Source organism: Engystomops pustulosus, chromosome 5 (genome assembly GCF_040894005.1).
Source record: "Engystomops pustulosus chromosome 5, aEngPut4.maternal, whole genome shotgun sequence".
Classification (NCBI taxonomy): domain Eukaryota; kingdom Metazoa; phylum Chordata; class Amphibia; order Anura; family Leptodactylidae; genus Engystomops; species Engystomops pustulosus.
In genome coordinates, this window is record NC_092415.1 from 32,666,426 (window position 1) to 32,690,334 (window position 23,909).

The following is a 23,909-nucleotide window of genomic DNA, read 5'->3' on the forward strand; positions in this document are numbered from 1 at the left end:
CACAATTCCCATTCAGCTGACATTTCCAATAACTATTATAACTTAGACAGGGGTCAACTATAACAGACCCCCTCATACTCTGTAGTGAAAATGAGGTCTATAGTGACAGGTTCCCTTTAAATGAATCATAAATACACTCTATACATTGTTAATGTGGTAAATGTCAATTCTAGCTGCAGACATCTGGTTTTTAATGAAATATGTAAATAGGTGTATATTTAGGCCCATTTTCAACCCTTGTTCAAGTATGCTAGCATATGTGAAAACCGTTTGGCTGATTATAAAACTGACCTTCTTGGTTGAGAATCTGGAGCATCACATTTGTTTGTTCTATGAAACTCAGGGCGCTTTCACATGATGCATTGTGTCACATTTTTTGATACGTTCCAAAGGCTTCAGCCTTGATCACATGCTAAAGTTACATTGTGTTTTAGCAGATGCAGTGGAAACGCAATGTGACCTTAGCATGTGATCATGGCTGAAACCTTTGGACGCACCTGTGATTGTACCCTCGCAATGGCCAGAAAAAAAAACTTTCATGTGAAACTCGACGATCTATTCAGAGGAGAGCACAAACAGGCTCTAACCAGAGTAGAAAGAGAAGTGGGAGGACCCGCTGCACGACTAAGCAACAAGACAAGTACATTACACTCTCTAGTTTGAGAAACCGACGCCTCACAGGCCCTCAACTGGCAGCTACATTAAATAGTATCCGCCAGACGCCAGTGTCAACTTTGACAGTAAAGAGACAACTCCAGGATGCTGGCCTCCAAGGTAGATTGGCAAAAAAAAAAAGCCACACCTGAGACTGGCTAATCAAAAGGAAAAGATTAATATGGGCAAAAGAACAAAGACAGTGGACAGAGGAAGATTGGATAAAGTGTTATGGACAGACGGATATAAGTTTGAGGTGTTTGGATCCCACAGAAGAACATTTGTGAGAGGCAGAACAACTGAAAAGATGGTGGAAGATGCCTGACGCCATCTGTCACATGGTGGAGGTCATGTGCTGGCCTGGGGTTGCTTTGCTGCTGGTAATGTGGGAGATTTGTACAAGGTCAAAGGGATTTGGGGCGATCACACCATTTTGCAGAGCCATGCAATACCCTGTGGACAGCACTTTATTGGAGCCAATTTCATCTTACAACAGGACAATGACCCAAAGCACCTCCAAATTAAGCCTGAGCCCAAACTAGTGTGTGATTGTAACTCATACATGAGTATACAAATATGTATATTTTTTAAGGGGAAAAAGGAAGTCCCATTCAGATGTCTGCTATGAGGCCTTGCCTCTCTTGGTTACGCCCCTGTTTCCTAGGCAGGTTTTAGGATGGCTCATAGTCTTGTAGGCCATGTATTTGGACAGCAGGTCTCAGACACATCTGCTCATTACTGGATTTCCACTTAGTCTGGAACTTTCCAGCCACCAGGGAGTTGATATAAACTTCACCTGGGGTGGTAAGGTTTGAGATGATCCAACCAGGGACCTTTATACAACATGGAACTAACAATGAATAAACATGACATCCTAGTAGTCAGTATGTAAACATTTCCTTCCCAGACAGTAGATGGCGCACAGAGGTGATCAGGCATGCAATCTAATAGGAGTGATACTTTGTAATGAATCTGTATTGGGCAGGTCATTATAGCTGCCTGTGATGTGTATACAGAAAGAACTGAATGCAATGGTGAAGCAGGAAGCTGTCGGCTCCCTCATCACCACTGCTTTAGAGCATCAGCAGTAAGGGTGATGGAACATGTGGCATTTTGAACTTGTTTTTGGCCCTTTTTTAAGCAGTTCGTCAAAAACGCATGCTTTTTTGACAGGTTGGACCAATTATCTTATTTGAAACAGAACAGTGGTGAGGATATATGTATCAGTAAAATTACTTTAAATCAGATAAATAACTGTGGAAAATTAAATTGTATGTTCACAAATGCCAGAAGTATCACAGGCAAAATGGGCGAGCTTGAGGCTCTGATATTAGAGGAACAGTTAGATGTTGTTGGTGTAGCAGAGACATGGCTCGATGCATCGCATGATTGGGTTGTTAATATTCAAGGTTTTACACTCTTTCGGAAAGACAGGGCAAATAGGAGGGGAGGTGGTGTATGTCTGTATGTCAGAAGAGACTAAAAAGCGATTGTGAATGAGTCAGTGGTCTCAGAGTGTGAGGAGGCTGAAACTTTGTGGGTTGAAATTCAAAGCCAAGAGAGCTTTGAAAAAATTATTTTTGGTGTAATTTATAGACCCCCTAACATCTCTGAGGAAATAGAGGGTCACCTATATAAACAGATGGAGCGGGCTGCACAGGGGGGGACCGTAGTGATAATGGGAGACTTTAACTTTTCCAAATATAAATTGGGGTCAGGGCTCATCTTCATTTGTGAAGGGGAGACATTTTATCAACTTTCTGCAGGATAATTTTATGGTGCAGCTTGTAGAAGATCCCACAAGAGGTGACGCATTGTTTATTGGACCTTGTGATTTCTAACAATGAGGAGATTATCCAAAATGTCAGTATCCGGGAACCCCTTGGGAACAGCGATCATAATATAATTATGTTCCTCTTAAACTTTAAAAAGCAGAAACAGGTGGGAAAATCAAAAACTTTGAATTTTAAGAGGGCTAATTTCCAGAACTTCAGGGCTGCAATACAGGATATAGACTGGGATCAGATTCTGTCAAATGATGATACTAATGTTAAATGGGAGAAATTCAAATCTATCCTGGGTTTTTATACTTCTAAATTTATTCCAATAGGTAACAAGTATAGACGGGCTAGATTACACCCCGCGTGGCTTACAGCTACAGTTAAAAGGGCAATTAATGAGAAAAAGAGGGCATTTAAAAAATATAAATCTGACGGGTCACCTGAGGCTTTCAATACTTACAAAAAACTTACCAAAATCTGTAAAAAGGAAATCAAATCAGACAAAATGCAAAATGAAAGACAGGTGGCTAAAGATAGTAAAACAAATCCCAAGAAATGTTTTAGGTATATCAATGCAAAAAAAAAGAGTCAGAACAGGTTGGACCCCTTTATTCTGAAAATGGGGCATCGGTGACTGGAGACCAAGAAAAGGCGGAGTTACTTAATAGGATTTTTAGCTCCGTTTATACGATAGAAGAGAGAACTGACTTGGGTGGTGCCAGTGCGGGTCATGCACCCTGTAATATACTAGACTGACTGCATGTAGACATGATCCAATCTAAGCTCAATAAAATCAATGTGTACAGGGCTCCTGGACCAGATGGGTTACACCCCAAAGTTCTTAAAGAACTCAGTTCTGTTATTGCTGTACCGCTGGCTAAAATCTTCAGGGATTCTGTAATGTCTGGTGTGGTGCCAAGTGACTGGCGCAAGGCAAATGTGGTGCCAATATATAAAAAGGGCTCTAGAACTTCGCCTGGCAATTACAGGCCTGTAAGCTTAACTTCCATTGTGGGGAAAGTATTGGAAGGGTTAGTAAAAGACTATATACTGGAGTATGTGACCTCAAATAGTATAATAAGTGATAACCAGCATGGGTTTACTAAGAATAGAAGTTGTCAAACTAACCTTATCTGCTTCTATGAAGAGGTGAGCAGGTGCCTGGATGGAGGAGCTGCTGTGGATATTGTGTTCTTGGACTTTGCAAAGGCATTTGACACTGTTCCTCATAGACGCCTGATGGGTAAAATTAGGGCTATTGGTTTGGCAGAAATCATTTACAATTGGATTGAAAACTGGCTGAAGGATCGTATCCAGAGAGTTGTGGTCAATGATTCCTACCAATGATGGTCACCAGTTATGAGTGGTGTACCCCAGGGTTCTGTGCTTGGCCCACTACTATTTAATGTATTTATTAATGATATAGAGGTGGGAATTAATAGCACTGTGTCTATTTTTGCAGATGACACCAAGCTGTGTAGTGTAATACAGTCTATGGAGGATGTTCATAGGCTGCAGGGTGACTTGGACAAACTGAGTGTTTGGTCATCCACTTGGCAAATGAGGTTTAATGTGGATAAATGTAAGGTTATGCACCTGGGGGCCAATAATCCAAAGGCGAAATATGTACTTGGGGGAGTAAATCTGGGAGAGTCCCTTGTTGAGAAGGACCTGGGGGTACTAGTAGATCATAAATTGAATAACAGCATGCAATGTCAATCAGCTGCCTCTAAAGCTAGTAGGATCTTGTCATGTATCAAAAGTGGAATGGACTCTCGGGATAGGGATGTAATATTACCACTGTACAAGGCTTTGGTTCGGCCTCACCTGGAATATGCTGTCGAGTTCTGGGCACCGGTCCATAAAAAGGATGCCCTGGAGCTGGAGAGGGTTCAACGTAGAGCCACAAAACTGATAAGGGGTATGGAGGGTTATGAGGAAAGATTAAAACAACTAGATTTATTTAGTCTGGAAAAGAGACGACTACGAGGGGACATGATTAATTTATTTAAATATATGAATGGTCCATACAAAAAATATGGTGGTAAGTTGTTTCAGATTAGATCAAATCAAAAGACGAGGGGGCACTGTCTCCGTTTGGAGAAATCAAGGTTTAATCACCGGAGGCGACAGGGATTTTTTACTATGAGAACTGTCAACCTGTGGAATAGCCTGCCTCAGGCGCTGGTCACAGCAGGGACAGCGGAGAGCTTCAAGAAGGTTCTAGATGCCTTTTTACACCTAAATAACATTGACGGGTATATTATATAGAATTGTTTCCCCTAAATCCCTTCCTCATCCAATCCCTACCCTTCCTTGTTTGAACTTGATGGACAAGTGTCTTTTTTCAACCGTATAAACTATGAAACAGGCCAAAAACGCGTTCAAAACGCCACGTGTGCCATCACCCTAAGAAAAGAAGAAGAGGTGACTATCACAGGGGTTCGGGGGAAAGTGAAAATAAGAAATATGAGCAGGATCCACCAGTAATGGGAACATCATAAATGTGGGTGGGAGGACAGTAAGGGGGAGATATTATACTTTTTGCAAACACTAGATGGTGGGGTTATTGGTGGGTCACGGGGAAACGTATTGGGAATGAAACTTTTTGGTGGAACTTGAAGCGGATTGCATCATTTGTTCCTCTTTTACCATCCCAAAAGTTGGGAGGTTTTCTTTAATGAAGGTTGGGGGAGGATGTCCAATACTTCGGATCCCCATTATATGGATTTGTCTCTAATGGTTTAATGGTTAGCCTCTCTCCTGTGGGGCACCGAAGGGAAATTATCAAATGATTAGAGAGGATGTCCAGCCACATCAAGTTTTTCCCTATTCACAGTGTAGGAGACGACTTTGGGATTAGTTGGGTTCTCAGTAGTGGAAGGAACTACCATGGATCATGAGTAGAGAAGAGTGGATCTGATGGTCTGATTGCCGAATTAGCTGTGTCCGGTTCAGATGGCCCAACCTGACCATTGGGTCCGCTTATCTCTAATCATGAGAACAAGGGTCTGTTATACCCCAAACAAACAGCTGCTCGCACATCTCTATGGTGTAGACAGTGAATAGAGCTGTAGTGCAGACTTACGCTTAAATTTATTTGGGGAACAACAAGCTCTCATGAGACCCCCATAAATCAGCAAGTTATCCTTCTCCTTTTGACAGGGGACAACTTGATGAGGCTGGACACATGGGTTGAGGACACCAGATGTAGGTGGTACATCATGTAGGGTTGGAGTTGGATTAGTCTTGGTCATAGTGTGGAGTCTTATGATCGCTTCATCACAAAAGCTAAATCTTGTAATTCTCACATTTGACCACTTGGTGGCGCCGGTGCACCACACGTTTGTGGCTGAATGATTGTACCGGAGACAGAGCGGGAGATCGTGACGTCATGACAGTGCGACGGTGTATAGAGAAGAGCAATGTGGAGGCTACAGAGGGAGAGTGCGGGAGGTAATGGCTGTGCTGGGTGGGGGTGACAGCAGTGTGTCATGTATATAACCCGGATGTGACAGCTGCCTGCTATATGGCTTCTCCATAGGTCTCTTAAAGGCGTGTGTGCTGCTATGGACCACTTCTTGCGCTTTCTGTAGGGGCTTGTACACATTATGCAGCAGAGAAAAATTATCTATTTATTTTCTTTACAGGCGTTTCAATAAGTTGAGGGTCCCAGTGGTGACGATTAGTCGTATATTCATCACTATGGGACAGATCACAGAGTCCCATGCAGATAAATAGCGCGCCAGCACCTGTATAACCTGCGCATCATCCATTGTAACCCCAGCCAAATTTTTTATGGTCTCTGTGACAATTGGATTTTAAAAATGTTGGATTGTCATCATAACCAGGATTATCAATAAATCTTCATTACAGACACCTGTGATAACTGTTACAGCTGATTATTGTAGCCTAAGGCTAAAGTTCAGTAAATTACCAATCCATTTGTAACTAGAGGTCCTCTGTAAGTCAGGTGTTCTTAAGTAGGGGACGTCTGTATAGCATAATATATAGAATCAGCATAGTGCATGGACTTTATACAGATTTATTACTGTACAATTTATAGATTTATACAGATTTATTCTGCTATGCGCTTTACCTCCCTACCGCAACAACACAGCAGGAATTTGCTGCAAAAACCATCTGATTTGTCTGGTTTCCACTGCTGCAGCAATTCCAATGTGTGTTCAGTTACCCTAATCCAGGGGTAGGGAACATGTGGCTCTATTGATGGCTGCATCTGGCTCTCAGACAAATCATTTTTTAATAGTGATCGGCAGTGTGTACATCTAAGACACAGGGATGATCACTGGATGCAGGCAGGGATGTTACCACTGCCTGTGTCCTTTGTGTGACCAAGGTGCCATCGCCGCACCATTGCTTAGGTGACCGCGCCTGTGTCATAGAGTAGAGCCGCGTCCACTCTTCTCTATGACCCAAGCAATGATGGCAGTGGTGACAGTGCGGGAGTTATGAGAAGACGCTGAAGGGAAAGCAGGTAGGTGAGTACAGGCAGTCCCCGGGTCACATACAAGATAGGGTCTGTAGGTTTGTTCTTAAGTTGAATTTGTATGTAAGTCGGAACTGTATATTTTATCATTGTAACCCCAGCCAGAACTTTTTTGGTCTCTGTGACAATTGGATTTTAAAAATGTTGGGTCGTCATAAGAACCAGGATTAACAATAAAGCTTCATTACAGACACCTGTGATAACTGTTATAGCTGATTATTGTAGCCTAGGACTAAAGTACACTAAATTACCAATATCCAGAGGTCTGTTTGTAACTAGGGGTCGTATGTAAGTCGAGTGTTCTTAAGTAGGGGACCGCCTGTATTCCCTTTTTTTTTTTTTGTGCTGTGACTACCTATCTACTGGGAGGCATGTGCTGTGACTACCTATCTACTGGGGCCTGGGGACATGTGATGGGGCTACCTGTCTACTGGCAGGTATTTTCTGTTGCTACCTATTTACTGTGCGCATGTGCTTTGACTACCTATCTACCTTGGGCATGTGCTGTGGATACCTATCTACTGGGGCCATGTGCATATTGTATGGCTCTCGCAGAATTACATTTCAGAATTCTCTCTCAGCCAACAAGGCTCCTGACCCCTGCCCTAATCCATCCTAGGAGTCCCATGATGCCCCTGACCAGGGACGTAACTACAGGGGTAGCAGCCATAGCAGTTGCTATGAGGCCCACAGTGTCAGAAGGCCCTATCATCTGGGGTACTGGGTGTAAATATGATGTGTATATGTTCTCAATAAGTGTGCATATGTGATGTGTATGTGCTGTATGTCTGTGTATATGATGCATGGGTATACATGGTACTGTATGTATGTGTGTATATGCTGTATGTATGTAAATATGGTGTATATCCTTTATGTATATTTTTTAGGGGGCTCCATTTAGACTGCTATGTGGCCTTGCCTCTTCTAGTTACGCCCCTGACAAAGCTAAAGTGTGAACCTTTTTTAGATCTTATGTTATAACTTACATAATTGTGCGGTGTTTGTAGTGATGTCAGGGGAGCACGAGATTCTTAATTGATAAGAGATTTATTAGATTGCAATTGTGTAACAGCACTTGGTATCGCACTAGTGATTGTAGTGGCTTTAGGTATCTTTACTATATGCATATGTTTAAAACTACATTCCATACTGGCTCTTTTGAAATCCATTTTTTTTATTTAATGAAGGACTGTATGCAAATGAGCCTGAGGGGCTCCAGGCTCCATAGGTGTTAATGAAGCCTGGAGTCCCTTGGGCGCATATGCATACAATCCTTCATCCTGGTTGTAGATGTCCTTTAAAGGAAATCTACCATTTTATTTGATGCATTATGAACCGAACATGCCTTGAGAATGCTGTAGCTACACTGATGCAGAAACAAATCTTGTTTAATCCCTGAATCGAGTGGTTTTGCTGAAAAAAAAAAAAACAATTCTAAAATTATGATAATGAGGCTCTGTCGCTCGTGTGGCTGCCCCGGTGCTTCTCCTCTTACCCCAATTATGCACTGCTCCAGCCTTGTCCTGCCCAGCATAACTTGAGAATATGTCATCACTGTGTTGTCCCTGACAGGCAGAAGTAATCAATCGCTGCACCATCCCCCAGCAGATGTGTATGAGTCGCCCGAGTCAGGTTGATTAGTCCTGTCTGGACAGTTCAGGAAGCTCCATGTAATGTGTTTATGTAGGTAGCCAGCATGCAAACCACTGGATTCAGGGATTAAAGGGAACCCGTCACCACTATTTTCACAAATACAGGTAGTGGCAGGTTCCCATAGAGCTCTAATAACTATCTGACACCCTGCTTTTAGCTAAAAATTGTTCCCCTCAGATCCCCATAAAATCAGAGTTATAATCTTGCCTGGTATCTATGCAGCTTTGGAGCTAGTCCACGGGGGCGTGGCCTAATGTCATGTGACCAGGGTGACATCATCAAAGGTCCTTGAGCTACTTAATATGAAAACTATACCCCATGTACATATCTGACCACATATAACCATCACAGCAGCCTCCATGGACTTCTACTCCTCTCCATGCAGGCTGCTGTGATTTTATTTGATAAAATATGCTGTGATTTCATAGTGTACAGTTCCTAATGCTACAAAAGCTATAGGACCTGCGATGATGTCACCCTGGTCACATGACATTATAGCAGCATACAGAGATAGGGATGGGGAGGAGCTGCTGGATTCAGCCCGAGGAGGCCACGCCCACCTGGACTACATGTAGCCATGCTTAGTTACCAGATAAAACTATAAAGTTGAATATATGGGAATCTCAGGGGCATAATTTTTAGCTACAAGCAGGGTGTCAAATAGTTATTAGAGCTCTATAGGAACCTGTCACTAGCTGTATTTGTGAAAATAGTGGTGACGGGTTCCCTTTAAACAAGATATGTTTCTGCATCAGTGTAGTTACAGCATTCTCATGGTATGTTTGGTTCACAATGCATAAAGTGGTCTATTTCCTTTAACTCTTTCACACTCTGCGTCACACATGTGCAGTGCAAAGGTTGGGTGGTGTATGAAGAGGGTTCAAGAGCAGAGGTGGGCAGAATCACTCATCCCTAATATATATATACCCAGTAGAGGAGACCCGCTGAAGTGTAGCATCGCAGATGACTAATAATAATAATCCTTTATTTATATAGTGCACACAGATGACGCAGCGCTGCACAGAGCTTTCCAAATCAGTCCCTGTCCCCATGGGACAATACAGAGGCTTACCGCTATACCCTGCCTATGCCGCTGGCGGCATTTAAGAGACGGCGGTGCCATGACAGCCACGAGTCTTCGTCAGACCTTAAAATGGTAGCAATGAAAACGTCAGCTCATCCCACAAAAAATGACACCACACACTCCGTACACTGAAGTATAAAAAAGTTATTAGCGACAAGAGAGGACGAAACCAAAACAATTTGTTTGCATACACAAGGTTTTAATTTTTGAAATTGTATATAAACACAATAAAAGCTGTATAAATTTAGTATCCCCGAGATCGTACCAAACCAGACAAAAAAGTACAATGAAAGTCATAAACACCAAGGCCACTAGAAAATGGTGTAAATGCATTTGTTTCCCCAGTACATGGCATGGAATAATAAATACCATCACTGGGAAGTGCAAGTGTTTGTTATGCAGAAATAATCCCCCATAGGCTCTGTACACAGAAAAATGAAAAACTTTGAAGGTCGGATCTGAAAAATTAAACAAAAAAAAGGCTGCATCCTTAATGGGTTAAAACTAAAAACATCTTTCTCTTTTACTTCCCGTAAGAACTTGGGATTTTATCAGCACTAAATCAAGATCCAAGGTTTATTTGTCCAGTGCATCGTCCACTACAAAATCTCTGTAGGTTTTAGTCTAATTTACTCATTATATGTAAGTAGCGTAATCCTAAACGTAGCAGATTAGTAATTCCTTCTAATACAATTATGGAGTCTACAATCCCACAAGGAGCAGTGATACTATATGTCCAGTACTGCACTCACCAGACCATTCTTCTGTACATAACATTGTGGGTCTGACGTGTTATTAGTGTACACGCCTCACATACCTGCAACCAGCTTACACCCCACAAAACCACCAGCCCCCCTCAGGTAGGGGATGAAATGTCCTTTCTAGAATTCCCTCTTTTTATGTGAATGAGAGTCACTTTTTGCCTGAGATGAGTCACTTTTTGCCTGAAATGAGTCACTTCAGATGCCCATATAAATAGAAAATCTATTCTTGGTTAGGACAAAGTTTTAGATTTTTATTAGGCATTTTTAGGCAGAATCACCCATCCCTAATATATACTTAGTAGAGGAGGCCTGCTGAAGTGTAGCATCGTAGATGACTAATAATAATAATTCCTTTATTTATATAGCGCACACAAATTCCGCTGCGTTGCACAGAGTTTGCCAAACCAGTTCCTGTCCCCACGGGGGCTCATAATCTAATCACCCTACCAGTATGTTTTGGTGTGTGGGAGGAAACCAGAGGACCTGGAGGAAACCCACGCAAACACTTGAACCCAGGACCCCCAGCTGCAAGGCTGTAGTTCTAACCACTGAAGCACCAAGCTGCCCTTTAGGACTACATGGCAGGCTATACAGCGACCAGTCTAGGGAATACGGCGGTGATACATCTGTGAATGTACACTTGTTGTTTTTGCATCCTTATTGTTATGTTGCTAATCTCTTGTCTTTATGTTACCAGGAGTGACCCATCACTTTCTCTTGGATGCTGACTACGTTGTAGGACGGAAAAACTGTGCGGTATTGATAGAAGATGATCAGTCCATCAGTAGAGCTCATGCCACGTTTTCGGTCAGCCATCCTCTTGCCCACTTAGTAAGTCCCAATATGCAAACGACAAAAGATCCGATACTCCCTGACTTCACATCATTCTAATAATACCCTCTACTCCAACCTAAATCTGTGAGGTACATGTGCGCTCCCCACACATGGTTCACTTACATTCCATTGAATTGTGGGTATTGCACCCTGTTCATGTGTAGCTTAGATGCAACCACAGTTACATATTGCAGTTAATAGCAGTAATATTATACAGCTTTTTTTCCCTTTTTTTAAAAAAATTTAAATTACTTTTCTATTTTTGGCTAGAAAACATAATGGGAATTTGGTAACAGGATATAGGATAACAAGTTGATCAGTGAGGAGCTGATTGCGGGAACCCCCAGAGATCTGGCGGTCCTATTCTCATTATCTATATGAATGCTAGAGATAACTGAACGCTGTGCTCGGCAACTTCTGATACGCCCATATTATTGAATGGACACATCCTGCCTTTCTTCCCATTAGTGAGAACAGGTTCCTTTTTCTCCGGATTGCCAGCATTGTGGTGAGCGCTTGTATGGTTAGGGTACATTTCATTAAAAATCCTAAAATGTTGTCTAATCCTATTGTCTTTTGTTTTTAGGGTCAACCAGACAAAATCCCTGTTCTAACCATTAAAGACTCCTCAAAATATGGCACTTTCATCAATGAAGAAAAGATGGAGCCTGGCAGCTCCAGATCCTTAAAATCCGGAGACAAGGTGACCTTTGGTGTGTATAACAGCAAGTTCAGGTGAGACGTTCTCCAAGGAACCAATGTCCGGCAGTGAGGCTGGTGACAACTATAGGATATTTAATGTGTGATTTTTTTTATGATGTGTTCAGCATAGTGCGGTGTGTATTATAGGAGTGTTCTTACATTACAGAGCTGTGTAGTGGAAATATGCAAACCAGGAGATGACCGGACAAATGACAGCTCACTACTAACATCATATTAGTAATAGTATGTGCCATCGCAATGAGCGGAGCTGCCATGTATACTCTATTCATTCACAGTACTAGACTGGGCAGGGGGTGTTAACACCTGTAGCTTCATAGGCTGTTACTCTGCAACCCCTTAACCCCATCTGGTCCTTTGCCACTTCCTTCTGCCTGCTGTTCGCTCACACAGTGTAACGGCCTGTGAAGCTACAGCATATGGATAACAAATTTAAGAAGCTCACCAAAGTCACTGAAAGTGTCTGGATCTACGAGTAAGTGTCCCTGGTTTATCTTGATGGATTTTGATGGTAGATTTTTTTTCAAGGTATTACATTAATTTAAACTTTGCTGTAGTTTACAGCCTTGGAGCTGATGATGTAGTTGATGCTGGAGAAGTATGTGTTCATGATGTACAGCTTCCCTCCAGGGTGATATATGAGCCCCTCGTGGCTTGTTCTTCGTGCCTCAGTGGCTCAGAGAAGAGTTCTCTAACACAGTCCATACTGAAACTAGGCGGCCACGTGGTGAACAACTGGACAGAGAAGTGCACACATCTGGTCATGGCCTCCGTTAAAGTCACTATCAAGGTACGTGAAGATTTGCCATGTGAATTGCTTTAGGTTACTACAGAAGAGCAGTGTACGGATTGTACAAAATTTGTTAAGAGTGATTAAATGGTCACTCACCTAATCAAGAGTACAAGTGATTATAAGAAACTTTGTAATATAAACTAAAATCTAGGTCCATTGCACACGAACATAAGCACGCTCAGGCTGTACCCCGAATACTGCCGCATGCAGGAGAGAGAAGGGGTGAGCACCGCTCCCTATGGAAGTGAGTGGTCAGCTCCGTAAGGTGGAAAAATGTAGGACATGTCCTTTATTTCTCTGAGCTTGGTCATGGTGCGGTGGGACTGTGACCGAGGCGCCATAAAGGACTGTTATTTGGCAGCCAGATAGCAGCCTCCCGTATGTTTGGGTACAAGGGACTTTACACTGATTCTTCCCCGAATACATCCTGCTAGGGTAACTTGGAAAACATGGATGTTATGGGGGCCATGATCTGGTTGCGTGATCTGCCAGGGCCATGGGAATGTACCATAACACAGACTAGTGGTATTGTATTGCTTATGCATCACGCAGGGAAGAGACAGATTTGCTGGAGTATTATGCTTCTCTTGTACCCCAAGTGCTTTATTTACCATAATTACTTCTATTGTCCTGCTACTACTTCTTAGTAAGAAATTATTAGATGAGCAGATTCTCTCTTACTCTCTGTGTGTAGCATATGGGAGACATGGTGGCTTGTGTCCACACTCCAGCTCAGGCAAAACTGTGACGGGGGAGATTTATCATCAAGTTTCTGAGGTCTAGTTGCACATGGAAACCAATCAGATCTCAGGGAAAAGCATACATTTTATACAGCAGCTTGAAATAATCTTCTACTTCATGTACATTCTGTGTACTGCTGATAGATTCATAGTGTTAGGGCAACATACGGCAATGCCGTTCCTTCATATAGTCACTGACCAAGACATCACAGTGAAAGGAGAAAACAACTCTCCTAAGGCCTCATGCACACAAACTTGTGCAAAAACGGCCCACAAACCCGGCCCTCTCTATAGGGAGCTGAGCTGCCTGTAATAATAATAATACTTTATATATCGCCTACAGATTCCAAAGCGTTACACACAGCTTGCCAACTGACTGTTTCAATTAAAATAAGTGGCTTAAAGGGATTGACCAGGTGGATGAAAAAAAATTCTTTCCTGCTGCTAAGGTCCAGAAGCTGCCCAAGTCTCTTCTGCTATCCATCTCCTGGTACTTCTCAACACACAGAAATGCTATAAAATACCATATTTTTCTGACAATAAAACAAACTTTTAGAAAGAAGTTTTGCTAAGAAGTGTTTTATATTCCAAAGTTCAGGAGGATCCAGCACTGGCAGACCCTCCTCACCCGCTGTCCTGGAGATCAGGTGATGGTTTTCAGACAATCTCCAGAGAGCAGAGCTTCTGCACTTCTCTCCTTCTCCCTGCTGTCCCGACATGAGTCTTACTGCAGGACCTAGAGTGATGTCAGAGGCGTGCGACTGATCACATGCTACCTGCATCACTGCAAGGTCCTTAAACCATTTCATACTGCCAGGAGATGGGGACAGAGAAGAAGTTGCGGTTGGCTATGAAGAAGAGCTGTGTGTGATTGAGAAAATGGTTGTTGCAGTGCAGAGTGTGTTCATGTGAGTCGTAAATGTCTGTAGCAGACCTGAGTAAGTGAATGTAGCAAGAGTTGTGTGAGTGAATGGATTTATCATTGAGTAAATGGATGGAGCAGAACTGTGTGCGAGTAAATGGGTGTTGCAGAGCTGTGTGTGAGTGGATGGAGTAGAGCTGTGTGTGAGTGAATGGGTGGATGGAGCAGAGCTGTGTGTGAGTAAATGGATAGAAAAGAGCGATGTGTCAGTAAATGGATACAACAGAGCTGTGAATGAGTAAATGGGTATAGCAGTGTTGTGTGTGAGTGGATGGAGTAGAGCTGTGTGTGAGCAAATGGATGGAACAGAGCTGTGAGCGAAAATGGATGGAGGAGAACTGTGTGTGAGTGAATGGGTGCATGTAGCAGAGCTGTGTGTGAGTGCATAGAGGTAGCAGGGCTGTGTGTGACTGAATCGGTAGATGTTGCAGAAGCATGTATAGAAGAGAACCATGCACTAGACAGTAGATACGTATCTGATTAGCAGGGGCTGACTACTAGGACCTGCACTTTGATAGTTCCTGGGATACCTGAGTTCAGCAACTTCTAGAACTCCTTTAGTTTTCAATGGGTAAATCTGTATTCAGCTATTGGACCCCCTCTGATCTGCGTGTTATCTTCTATCTTCAATAATAAGTCCCATCAAAACAAATGGAAACAAATGAATGAAGTTCTTTGTTCACATTGAGACAATTGGGAATTTGTGGAGCCCAGTTCTCATGATCATTGGTGGACAAGTGGTTGGACCCAAAACCATTAGGCACCTTAACCCTGCCCTGTGGATATGAAATAAGTTTATATGGTGGGATGCCCCCTTTAAGGGGTTAAATCATGCTCAATGCATCAAGTCTGGGATCTCTTCATGTAGTCAGAGCGTATACTCGCAGCAGGTTTTATTTTTGTAACCGGATACGTGGCCCTGTGTTTGTGAATTGGGTATTTCCTCTTCCATTTCCCCTCCCAGCTTCATGGAAATATTTCACACTAGTAGCCTGTGTGTTTTTTACTCTACTATGAATTTTCTGACCTCACCATAACTACAGACAGCCATAATACACAAAGCCAGAGTCTGATATGTGGGCCCGATAGGCGTCATTTGTTTGCCAATGGAAAGTTTTATGAAACGGTCTCCGTCCTCAGTAGAGACCTCCATAATGTACAGGACATATGTGTTTATTTTATGTTTCGTTATGTTTTGTCTGATACAGTTGAGTACGTGCCTAGCATAGAATTCAGTCATAACCAGCGCCACGATTCTGATGGCTGGGCAGGGGGTCGAAAAGTGTTGTGGAGGTGGTGGGAGGGGGGGGGGGGTAAAGTCAAAATTCTGGGTTGTTTAAAGGAAATCTACCATGAAAATCCAACATAATAAACCAAGGACATTTAATCATAGATCCAGGCACCGTGACAGTGATCATGTCCTCCTTCCTTCTAAAATCAACTTTTATAATTATTTAAATGAGACAAAAGGGCTCTGGTGGTGTTTCCAGAGCCCCTCAGGGCTGTAGTTTCACTGGCTGCTACAATGACCAGAACAGGTCTCCCCTCCCACTGCCTACACATGGTCATGGACATGGTCGGCTCATTATAACAGTCTGTGAATCTGCAGACCGAAGGAGCACTGATAACGCCCCCAGAGACCTTTAGGGTCATTAGCATAATTGTAAAAGTTGATTTTAGAAGGAAGGAGGCCATGGATAACAAATATAAGAAGATGACCACAGTCACGGTGCCTGGATCTATGAGTAAGTGTCCCTGGTTTATCAGGATGGATTTTGATGGTAGATTTGCTTCAGTCTGATGCATTGTGACAACTGCATCTGCACATATCCTGTGCACAAAGTGTTCACACTTACTGAGAGCCACACTTGTCCTGTGCCGCATGTACCCAGCTAATAGCTCTTACCTTCTTGTCTTGTAGACGCTGTGTGCATTGATCTGCTGCAGATCTATCATAAAGCCTGAGTATTTCAGTGAGATGGTCGGTGCCATCCAGCAGAAGACACCACTGCCCGCACTGGCCAGGTATGTGAATTCATGCCCGCTGAGACCCCTACATGTAATAGCAGTACTAGAATGTGGTACTTAGGTCCAAACTATTTGGTCTCCTGCCATACTATGGCTCACACAAAGGCTACATTCACACGAACGTATGGGGTGGCGTATATATACAGCATGTACGGCAATGGGCGTACAGGAGCGGTACGGTGCAGCACACGGTCGTTCCATAGCCGGGAGAAAGATAGGACATGTCCATACTTTCTCCGGAATACGGCGCTATGGTGAGTGGTGGTGATCAGCAACGTCTCCTCTCGCTGGCGCCGTCGTGTGCCCACCGTGCTACGGTATAGCGGGCACACATTTGTGTGAATGTAGCCTTATCCTGTGTCCACTGGATAGGGAATAATTACCTTACTGTAGGGGGTCTTACAGAGGGAATTCTACCGATGATGAGGATGGGTCCCATTTGCCTTATTTAAAGAGACTAATAGTTGCACATATCCACTACTGCTCCTCTCATTCTCTTATGTAGATGGAGACCAAACTGAGTGGTGGTGTTAGACCTCATGCTCCTAAAAAGTAAAAGTCCGTACGTGATATGTGATTCCTGTGGCCATTTCAAGAGGAGTTGACAAAAAAAATGTCCTACTCTTAGGATGTGCTATTATTTTGAGATCCTCATGGGTGTCACAGCAGTAAAAAAAAAAAATGGGAGCTTAGCTGCAATTGCATGATATGGCCACTACAGGGTGTATGGAGCAATCTGCTTCTTTCTCTGTACACTGCATGTATCAGCTGATCAGTGCATGGACCACCACTTCCAAACACTCTCCTAGGTCCAGGGGGGACAAAACACATCAAAGGCGACTGTACTTGTGTGATGGGGCTTGTTCATGGAGAGGATACGGGCAGGATATGGATTTTCCATCTGAATAATATGTGCTAAATCTCTTTCCTGTGTGAACGAACCTTTAAAGGGGGTTGTTCAATTTCAACAAATCATTTTATATTTTTCATGTAATGAAAAGTTCTACTACTTACAGATAAACTTTCTGTATCATTTCCCCACAGTTTTCTAGATCTCTGCTTGCTTTCATCCTATAGAAAGCTAAAGTTCTTCCTGTGGATAGAAATCAGTCCCTGGTCATGTGATGTCACACAGGTGCACGGCTCATTATATCCCTGGTCATGTGACGTCACTCAGGTGCACGGCTTGTTATATCCCTGGTCATGTGATGTCACACAGGTGCACGGCTCGTTATATCCCTAGTCATGTGATGTCACACAGGTGCATGGCTTGTTATATCCCTAGTCATGTGATGTCACACAGGTGCACGGCTTGTTATATCCCTACTCATGAGATGTCACACAGGTTCTTGACTCGTTATATATCCCTGGCCATGTGATGTCACACAGGTGCACGGTTCGTTATATCCCTGATCATGTGATGTCACACAGGAACATGGCTCGTTATATCCCTGATCACGTGATGTCACACAGGTGCACGGCTTGTTATATCCTTGGTTAAGTGATGTCACACAGGCTCATTATATCCCTGGCCATGTGATGTCACACAGGTGCACGGTTCGTTATATCCCTGATCATGTGATGTCACACAGGAACATGGCTCGTTATATCCCTGATCACGTGATGTCACACAGGTGCACGGTTCGTTATATCCCTGATCATGTGATGTCACACAGGAACATGGCTCGTTATATCCCTGATCACGTGATGTCACACAGGTGCACGGCTTGTTATATCCTTGGTTAAGTGATGTCACACAGGCTCATTATATCCCTGGCCATGTGATGTCACACAGGTGCACGGTTCGTTATATCCCTGATCATGTGATGTCACACAGGAACATGGCTCGTTATATCCCTGATCACGTGATGTCACACAGGTGCACGGCTTGTTATATCCTTGGTTAAGTGATGTCACACAGGCTCATTATATCCCTGGTCATGTGATGTCACACAGGTGCACGGCTCATTATATCCCTGGTCAAGTGATGTCACACAAGCACACGGCTCATTTATATCATAGTAATCAGAAGTGTGTGATATAACCGTGCACCTGTGTGACATCTCATGACCAAGGACTGGTTTTCTCCACAGGAAGTAAACAATGAAGCCTCTTATAGAATGACAGCAAGCAGAGATCTAGAAAACTGCGAGGGATTGATCCAGAAAGTATATTGGAAAAGTGTATAACTTTTCTTTATTCAAACAATGTCATTTATATGCTGAAAGTGTACAAGATGTGTCTGTTCAATAACAACCCCTGAGAGTTAGTACCGTGTTCGTGTGGCTTTCCTCCAGGTCCTCCGGTTTCCTCCCACACTCCAAAACATACTGGTAGGTTGATTAGGTTGTGAGCCCCATCGTGGACAGGGACTGATTTGGCAAGCTCTGTGCAGCGCTGCGTAATCTGTGTGCGCTATATAAATAAAGGATTATTATTATTATTATTTATATGGCTATTTGGGACTCTCAACTACCCACAGAGTCTTATGGGGGGTAGGGTTAGTGTCCTAAATAGCCCTGAGTGTTTCTCTCAAACCCTATGAATACTTTTGTATATACATATTGTGTTTTTGGTTACTTGCAGTCAGTTACTAGTTATCCTATTTCTTTTTATATCCAGTTTCATTCCTATAATTGATGAACCGTCTCTGCAGTCCGACTCGTTGGATCTTTCCGATAACACAAAACGGAGAACAGTCTTCAGAAACAAGACTTTCCTTTTCTTCACTGCAAAGCAGGTATCTTCTATATCTACAACCTGTGTACTTCCTCACTGCTTATGTGTAGCTGGATTTCCTGTACGCGCCCCACTAAATAACATGAGCAGTGCATACAGTACATGACGAAACGCGGGTCTGGGAAATGCGGCCTTTGTGAGGGCCGACTGTGACTGATCTGAAATGACTGTATTAGGCCCTGTGCACACTACCACATGGGAGGGGGGGTAACAAACGGCAGCGCACGGCTTGTTGTTTGCAGCACATCTGACATCGGCTTGTTAGCACGGCTCCCACCAACAATGTCAATTCACAAAGACCCCTGTGAACGGTGCCGTTAGTTAGCCACAGTTAGAGCGCTTACCTGATGGTTAAGGCCTTAGGCCTCATGCACTCGACCTTATGGTCTCTTCTGTTCTGCATTGTGCCCGTAAATATGTGACGTATTGCAACAGTATGGCAATGTATTGCATTGTATCCGTATACGGTGGCCTGGCAAATGATGGATGGCTGACGATTGGCTGACTGTCACAATGCACCTCCCATTGGTTCTGGATACTGCACGCATATACGGTGCACAGCTGTATCCAGCACGGATTTAGCCCGTATTTTATACGTTCCCATTGACTTCTATGGGTCGTATGGAAGGTAATTACGGTGGAATTAGGACATGCTCTATCTTTTTATGTGGCTCACTTACTGTATGGTGGGCAGTGCGGCCATGTAAATGGATGGCTGCATTGCCCGATGGAATGCATGGGGTCGTATTCTGGCCGTAGTACGGCTGTTTTTATACAGTCGCTTGCATGGGGCCTTACAGTGATCTGTGATGCTGTGTGATGTAGCCTGCAACTCTTCCGTCCTGTTTCTCAGAAATGTTTTTTCTAGCTTCCCATTGCATGTGATATTAAAGGAACAAAGTCCAAGCTGATTTGTTGATGACTCCCTGTTCTAGGACTACAATCGGGGGGCGGTGTAAGGGGCATGTGGACTTTTGTGGGCAGAGGATGTATTGCTCTTTTAATACTCCTCGGTTGAATGCCTGGGTGAAGATGCTTATCATGTTATCTATCATCTATCTGTCTAGTTATCTATCTCCTACAATTTTTATATTTACTATCTATATATCTGTCTATCTTATTGTCTATCTCTATCTTAGATAGATACTAGATGGATAGATAAGCAAATATATCTATCTTCAGTCATCTATCTAGGTATCAAAAAAAATTGAAACAGCATTCCAGAGTGAAGATGAAAAAAGGGAAGGGTTTATTCCAAAACCAGCGACGTTTCAAGCACTTTTACACAGTTTATTTTTTACACAGTTTATCATGTGATAAGATTTCATATTTTTATGAAATATATTATCTATGCACTAGCACTTTAAACATATCACTGCTGTATATTTGATTATACTTGTATTCCCACTTTTGTCTATGATGTCATTTTTGTAACCCCTCCCACCAGGGGGTATATAAGCTTGTTCACTTTTCTGCACACATTGCTTGAAAAAGGTGATAAACACTGAAACGTCGCTGGTTTTGGAATAAACACTTCCCTCTTTTCATCTTCACTTTGGAGTGCTGCCTCAATTTTTTTTGATAACTATATGCATGTAAGTCTTCTACCAGGACTGTTGGGTCTCTGCACCCCCCCTTTTTAGGGGTCATTTTTGACATTGTGCTGCTGTGGACTTTTTTTCTTTTCCCAGTTATCTATCTATTTATAATCTTCTTTATATTTCAGCATCTACAAATCTATCATCTATCTATAAATCTATATCATCTTTCATATTTTATCTTCTATCATCCATCTCCCTATCATCTGTCTCTCCTACACAATCCTCCTACAGCCCCATATTACACAAAGTGTTATTATTGTGCAGGGCTAAAGGAGCCTCTTACTGACTGTGACTGTCCATAAAATAGTTTTATTTAGGGGCCCCCACTTTTAGTTTTTCCCAGGGCCCCCACTTTGTCCTTTAAATGGTGACCCCCAATAAGTACAATTCATTCAGCGCATAACAAGGCTTAATACAGCTCTGTAAACAGAAAAATAAATCCTGTATGGCTTTTGAAAGGAGGAGAGTAAAAAACAAAAATGTAAAGTGAAAAAAAGGGCATTGTCGGGAAGGGGTTAAGTCTTAATAAATCTCCTGCCCTGCACTGAGCTAAGCTGTAGCTGGGCCAAGAAGTGGCACCCTCCTCACCTGGACCGCTCCCAGCTATACCAATTATCTTTTATAAGGATCGTGTTCAGTTCCAGGGAGAGGAAGCCACAATCCTGCGGTTACCCCGGGGACTAATCCCATTATATAAGTCATAAAACATAGAAACAGTTGGGAAGTGACACTTTGTATTTGTTGTAGTGATGACTAATATCAGGTTTCTGTTTTTTCTTATTTCTTCTTCTTTTTTTTTTTTTTTTTTTTGTAGCACAAGAAATTAAGTGCAGTCATTCATTTAGGAGGAGGAAAGACAAAGCTCCTGACAGGAGAAGTGGAAGACAAGACTCTGCTGGAAAATCCCAATGTTTGTGTTATTGATGTGGGAATGGCCGAGTCCCAGTCTTCAGAGTCCCAGGGTTTCCCAGCCTGGATCACATCCACAGTGGAGATACTGCAAAGGTTATATATATATATTCTTCTTCTTTGTATCTATTCTCATCTAGCAAATCGTGCACTAAGTACTACAGGTCATCCTGTGGAAAGTCAACTGCTGGGACCCCCAATGATCACTAGAACAAGACCTGGTGCAATCCGGAGTATGGGGTCCTGTTCCTACTAATGGGTGGAACAGCAGGTTGAGTATGTGTCCTACCACTCACTAGTATCGTGAGAGCGTTGGATAATGATTAACCCAGTGCTCATACCTCAGGTACAGTGAATGGGAGAACTGGAGATACCTGAGCGCTGTGATCTGCAATTTTCAATGCTTCCTATGTATTGACTGAAGTATCAGGACACATGCTCATCCTGTCGCTACACTGCTGGAGGGGTCTGTTCTCGTGATCGGTGGTGGTCCCAGCATTCAGACCCTCATCAATCAGATTATTATCCCCTTTTCTGTCCTGAATTCCTGAGCACCGGGGGCAGTGCTTTCGATAGAGGATAATTTCCAAACCTAGTACAGCCCCTTTCTCCTTGATGGAGAACTATTAGGTTAAGAAGAAACCACCCGCTTTTCTCCATGGTTAATAGATGTGAGGAGGAGTAAATAATTGTATTGGTGGTATAGTATCCCTACGTTACTGCCTCTCCATCTCAGGGTGGTCGTCACAGTGGTGCCCCATGAAGCTGCTGTGACGTGCTAGTACCACTTTCATACTAGTGTATTAGGAATACAATGACAATGAGTCCTGTCCCTTCCTTCAGGGCAATGAATTCGCTTTGACTGGACTGTTCCTTTAAAGAGGACCGGTCCGGCGTATTCATGAGGGGGGGTTGTGGGTGGGGTTAGGGGTGGTGACTGCCGCATGACACGCTATGGAGTGAGTGGGGTGGTCCGGGGAAGAGGCGGCGCCTCGGACTGCCCCCTCGTGAATACGCCCGGACTGCTTTGAGAGAGGTCGGGCGTTTCTCTTGTACTCCGCAGCGGTGTTAGATAGCGTTATCGGAGGTTTACGATAACGCTCGCAGTGTAACGCTGCTGCGTTTGTTTTAGCACAAGGAGCTGCTGACTTTTCTGGGTGACAGCTCCTCTTTGAGTAGTTTCCATTACTTTTACACAGAGGTGTAACCATAAAATAGTGTAGTGCCAGTACCATGCAGTGGAGGTGCCTATAGACAGCAGGACAACAGCAGGACATCACCAGGACATCACCAATGCCTTATGCCATGCTACTTTCTTGTTACTTGTCTCCTTTGCTCTTTTTGTAGTTCTGATGTTATCTGATCTGGTGTATTTTAGCTTTTGTTATTTGTCTTCTACTAAACATCACTTTTTCTTACAGTAAGGGCCTGAGAAGCATTCCCGAATCTGAAATCGGCTTAGCTGTTATCTACATGTCCACAGAAATCTATTGCAATCCCCTACAAGACGGTGTGAATGGCAGTGAGACCGGTATGGCGCCATTTCATTTACTTTCTGCAAGATAAAATACCTGGACGGTCTGGGCTATAAGTTGTAGTTTTGGCCTTTGTGAGAAGTCCATAGTCTAAGCTTTATGGAGAATAGTATAAAGAGCCCGGTAATTAGACATTAGGGAGTTGTTGAGTAGGTTACTTGTTGCACGCAGCACCCAGTGCTACCACATCGGGAGGGATTTTATTAATGCACTTGCGGGAGAATTCTGGCAGAAGTGTCTAAAATGCGTTACTCCACATTTCCCAAGGCTTTTAGACCTTTATTTTTTGACAAAGGGGTGTGGTCTTTGGGGAAGGGGCGTGACCAATGGGAAATTCTCGCACACAGTTTGGACAAACTAAATCGAGTTCTAAAGTAGGAATCGAGAGTCTTACACTGCCCCAGAATTTATCATCACAGCGATAAATCTGGTGCAGCAAAAGACAAGTGTTTTATAGTCAGAGACTGGTGGAACATGAGACACGTTGTTAAATCCCCCCCATCCAATCTTCGCATAGACATTCAGACTTGAAAAACAATTTTGACACAATTTTTGGTGCGCCCAATTCACAAACTAATTTCAGAACGTAGGTGGTGTTGCACCCATGATGCAGGAACTTTTTTGTCCACCATTAACCGCACA

General features: G+C 43.1%; 1 protein-coding gene across 1 annotated transcript in view; it reads left to right on the forward strand.

The window, feature by feature from the left end:
- Positions 1–5,760: 5,760 nt before the first annotated feature.
- NBN (nibrin) overlaps positions 5,761–23,909 on the forward strand; it is a 37,960-nt gene continuing 19,811 nt past the window's right edge. Inside the window, exons 1-8 of the mRNA XM_072151568.1 lie at positions 5,761–5,891; positions 11,144–11,277; positions 11,867–12,015; positions 12,631–12,790; positions 16,377–16,480; positions 19,106–19,223; positions 21,638–21,828; positions 23,154–23,263. Of these exons, the coding sequence (XP_072007669.1) occupies positions 5,861–5,891; positions 11,144–11,277; positions 11,867–12,015; positions 12,631–12,790; positions 16,377–16,480; positions 19,106–19,223; positions 21,638–21,828; positions 23,154–23,263 (997 nt within the window). The 5' untranslated portion in view covers positions 5,761–5,860. The remainder of the gene's footprint in view (positions 5,892–11,143; positions 11,278–11,866; positions 12,016–12,630; positions 12,791–16,376; positions 16,481–19,105; positions 19,224–21,637; positions 21,829–23,153; positions 23,264–23,909) is intronic.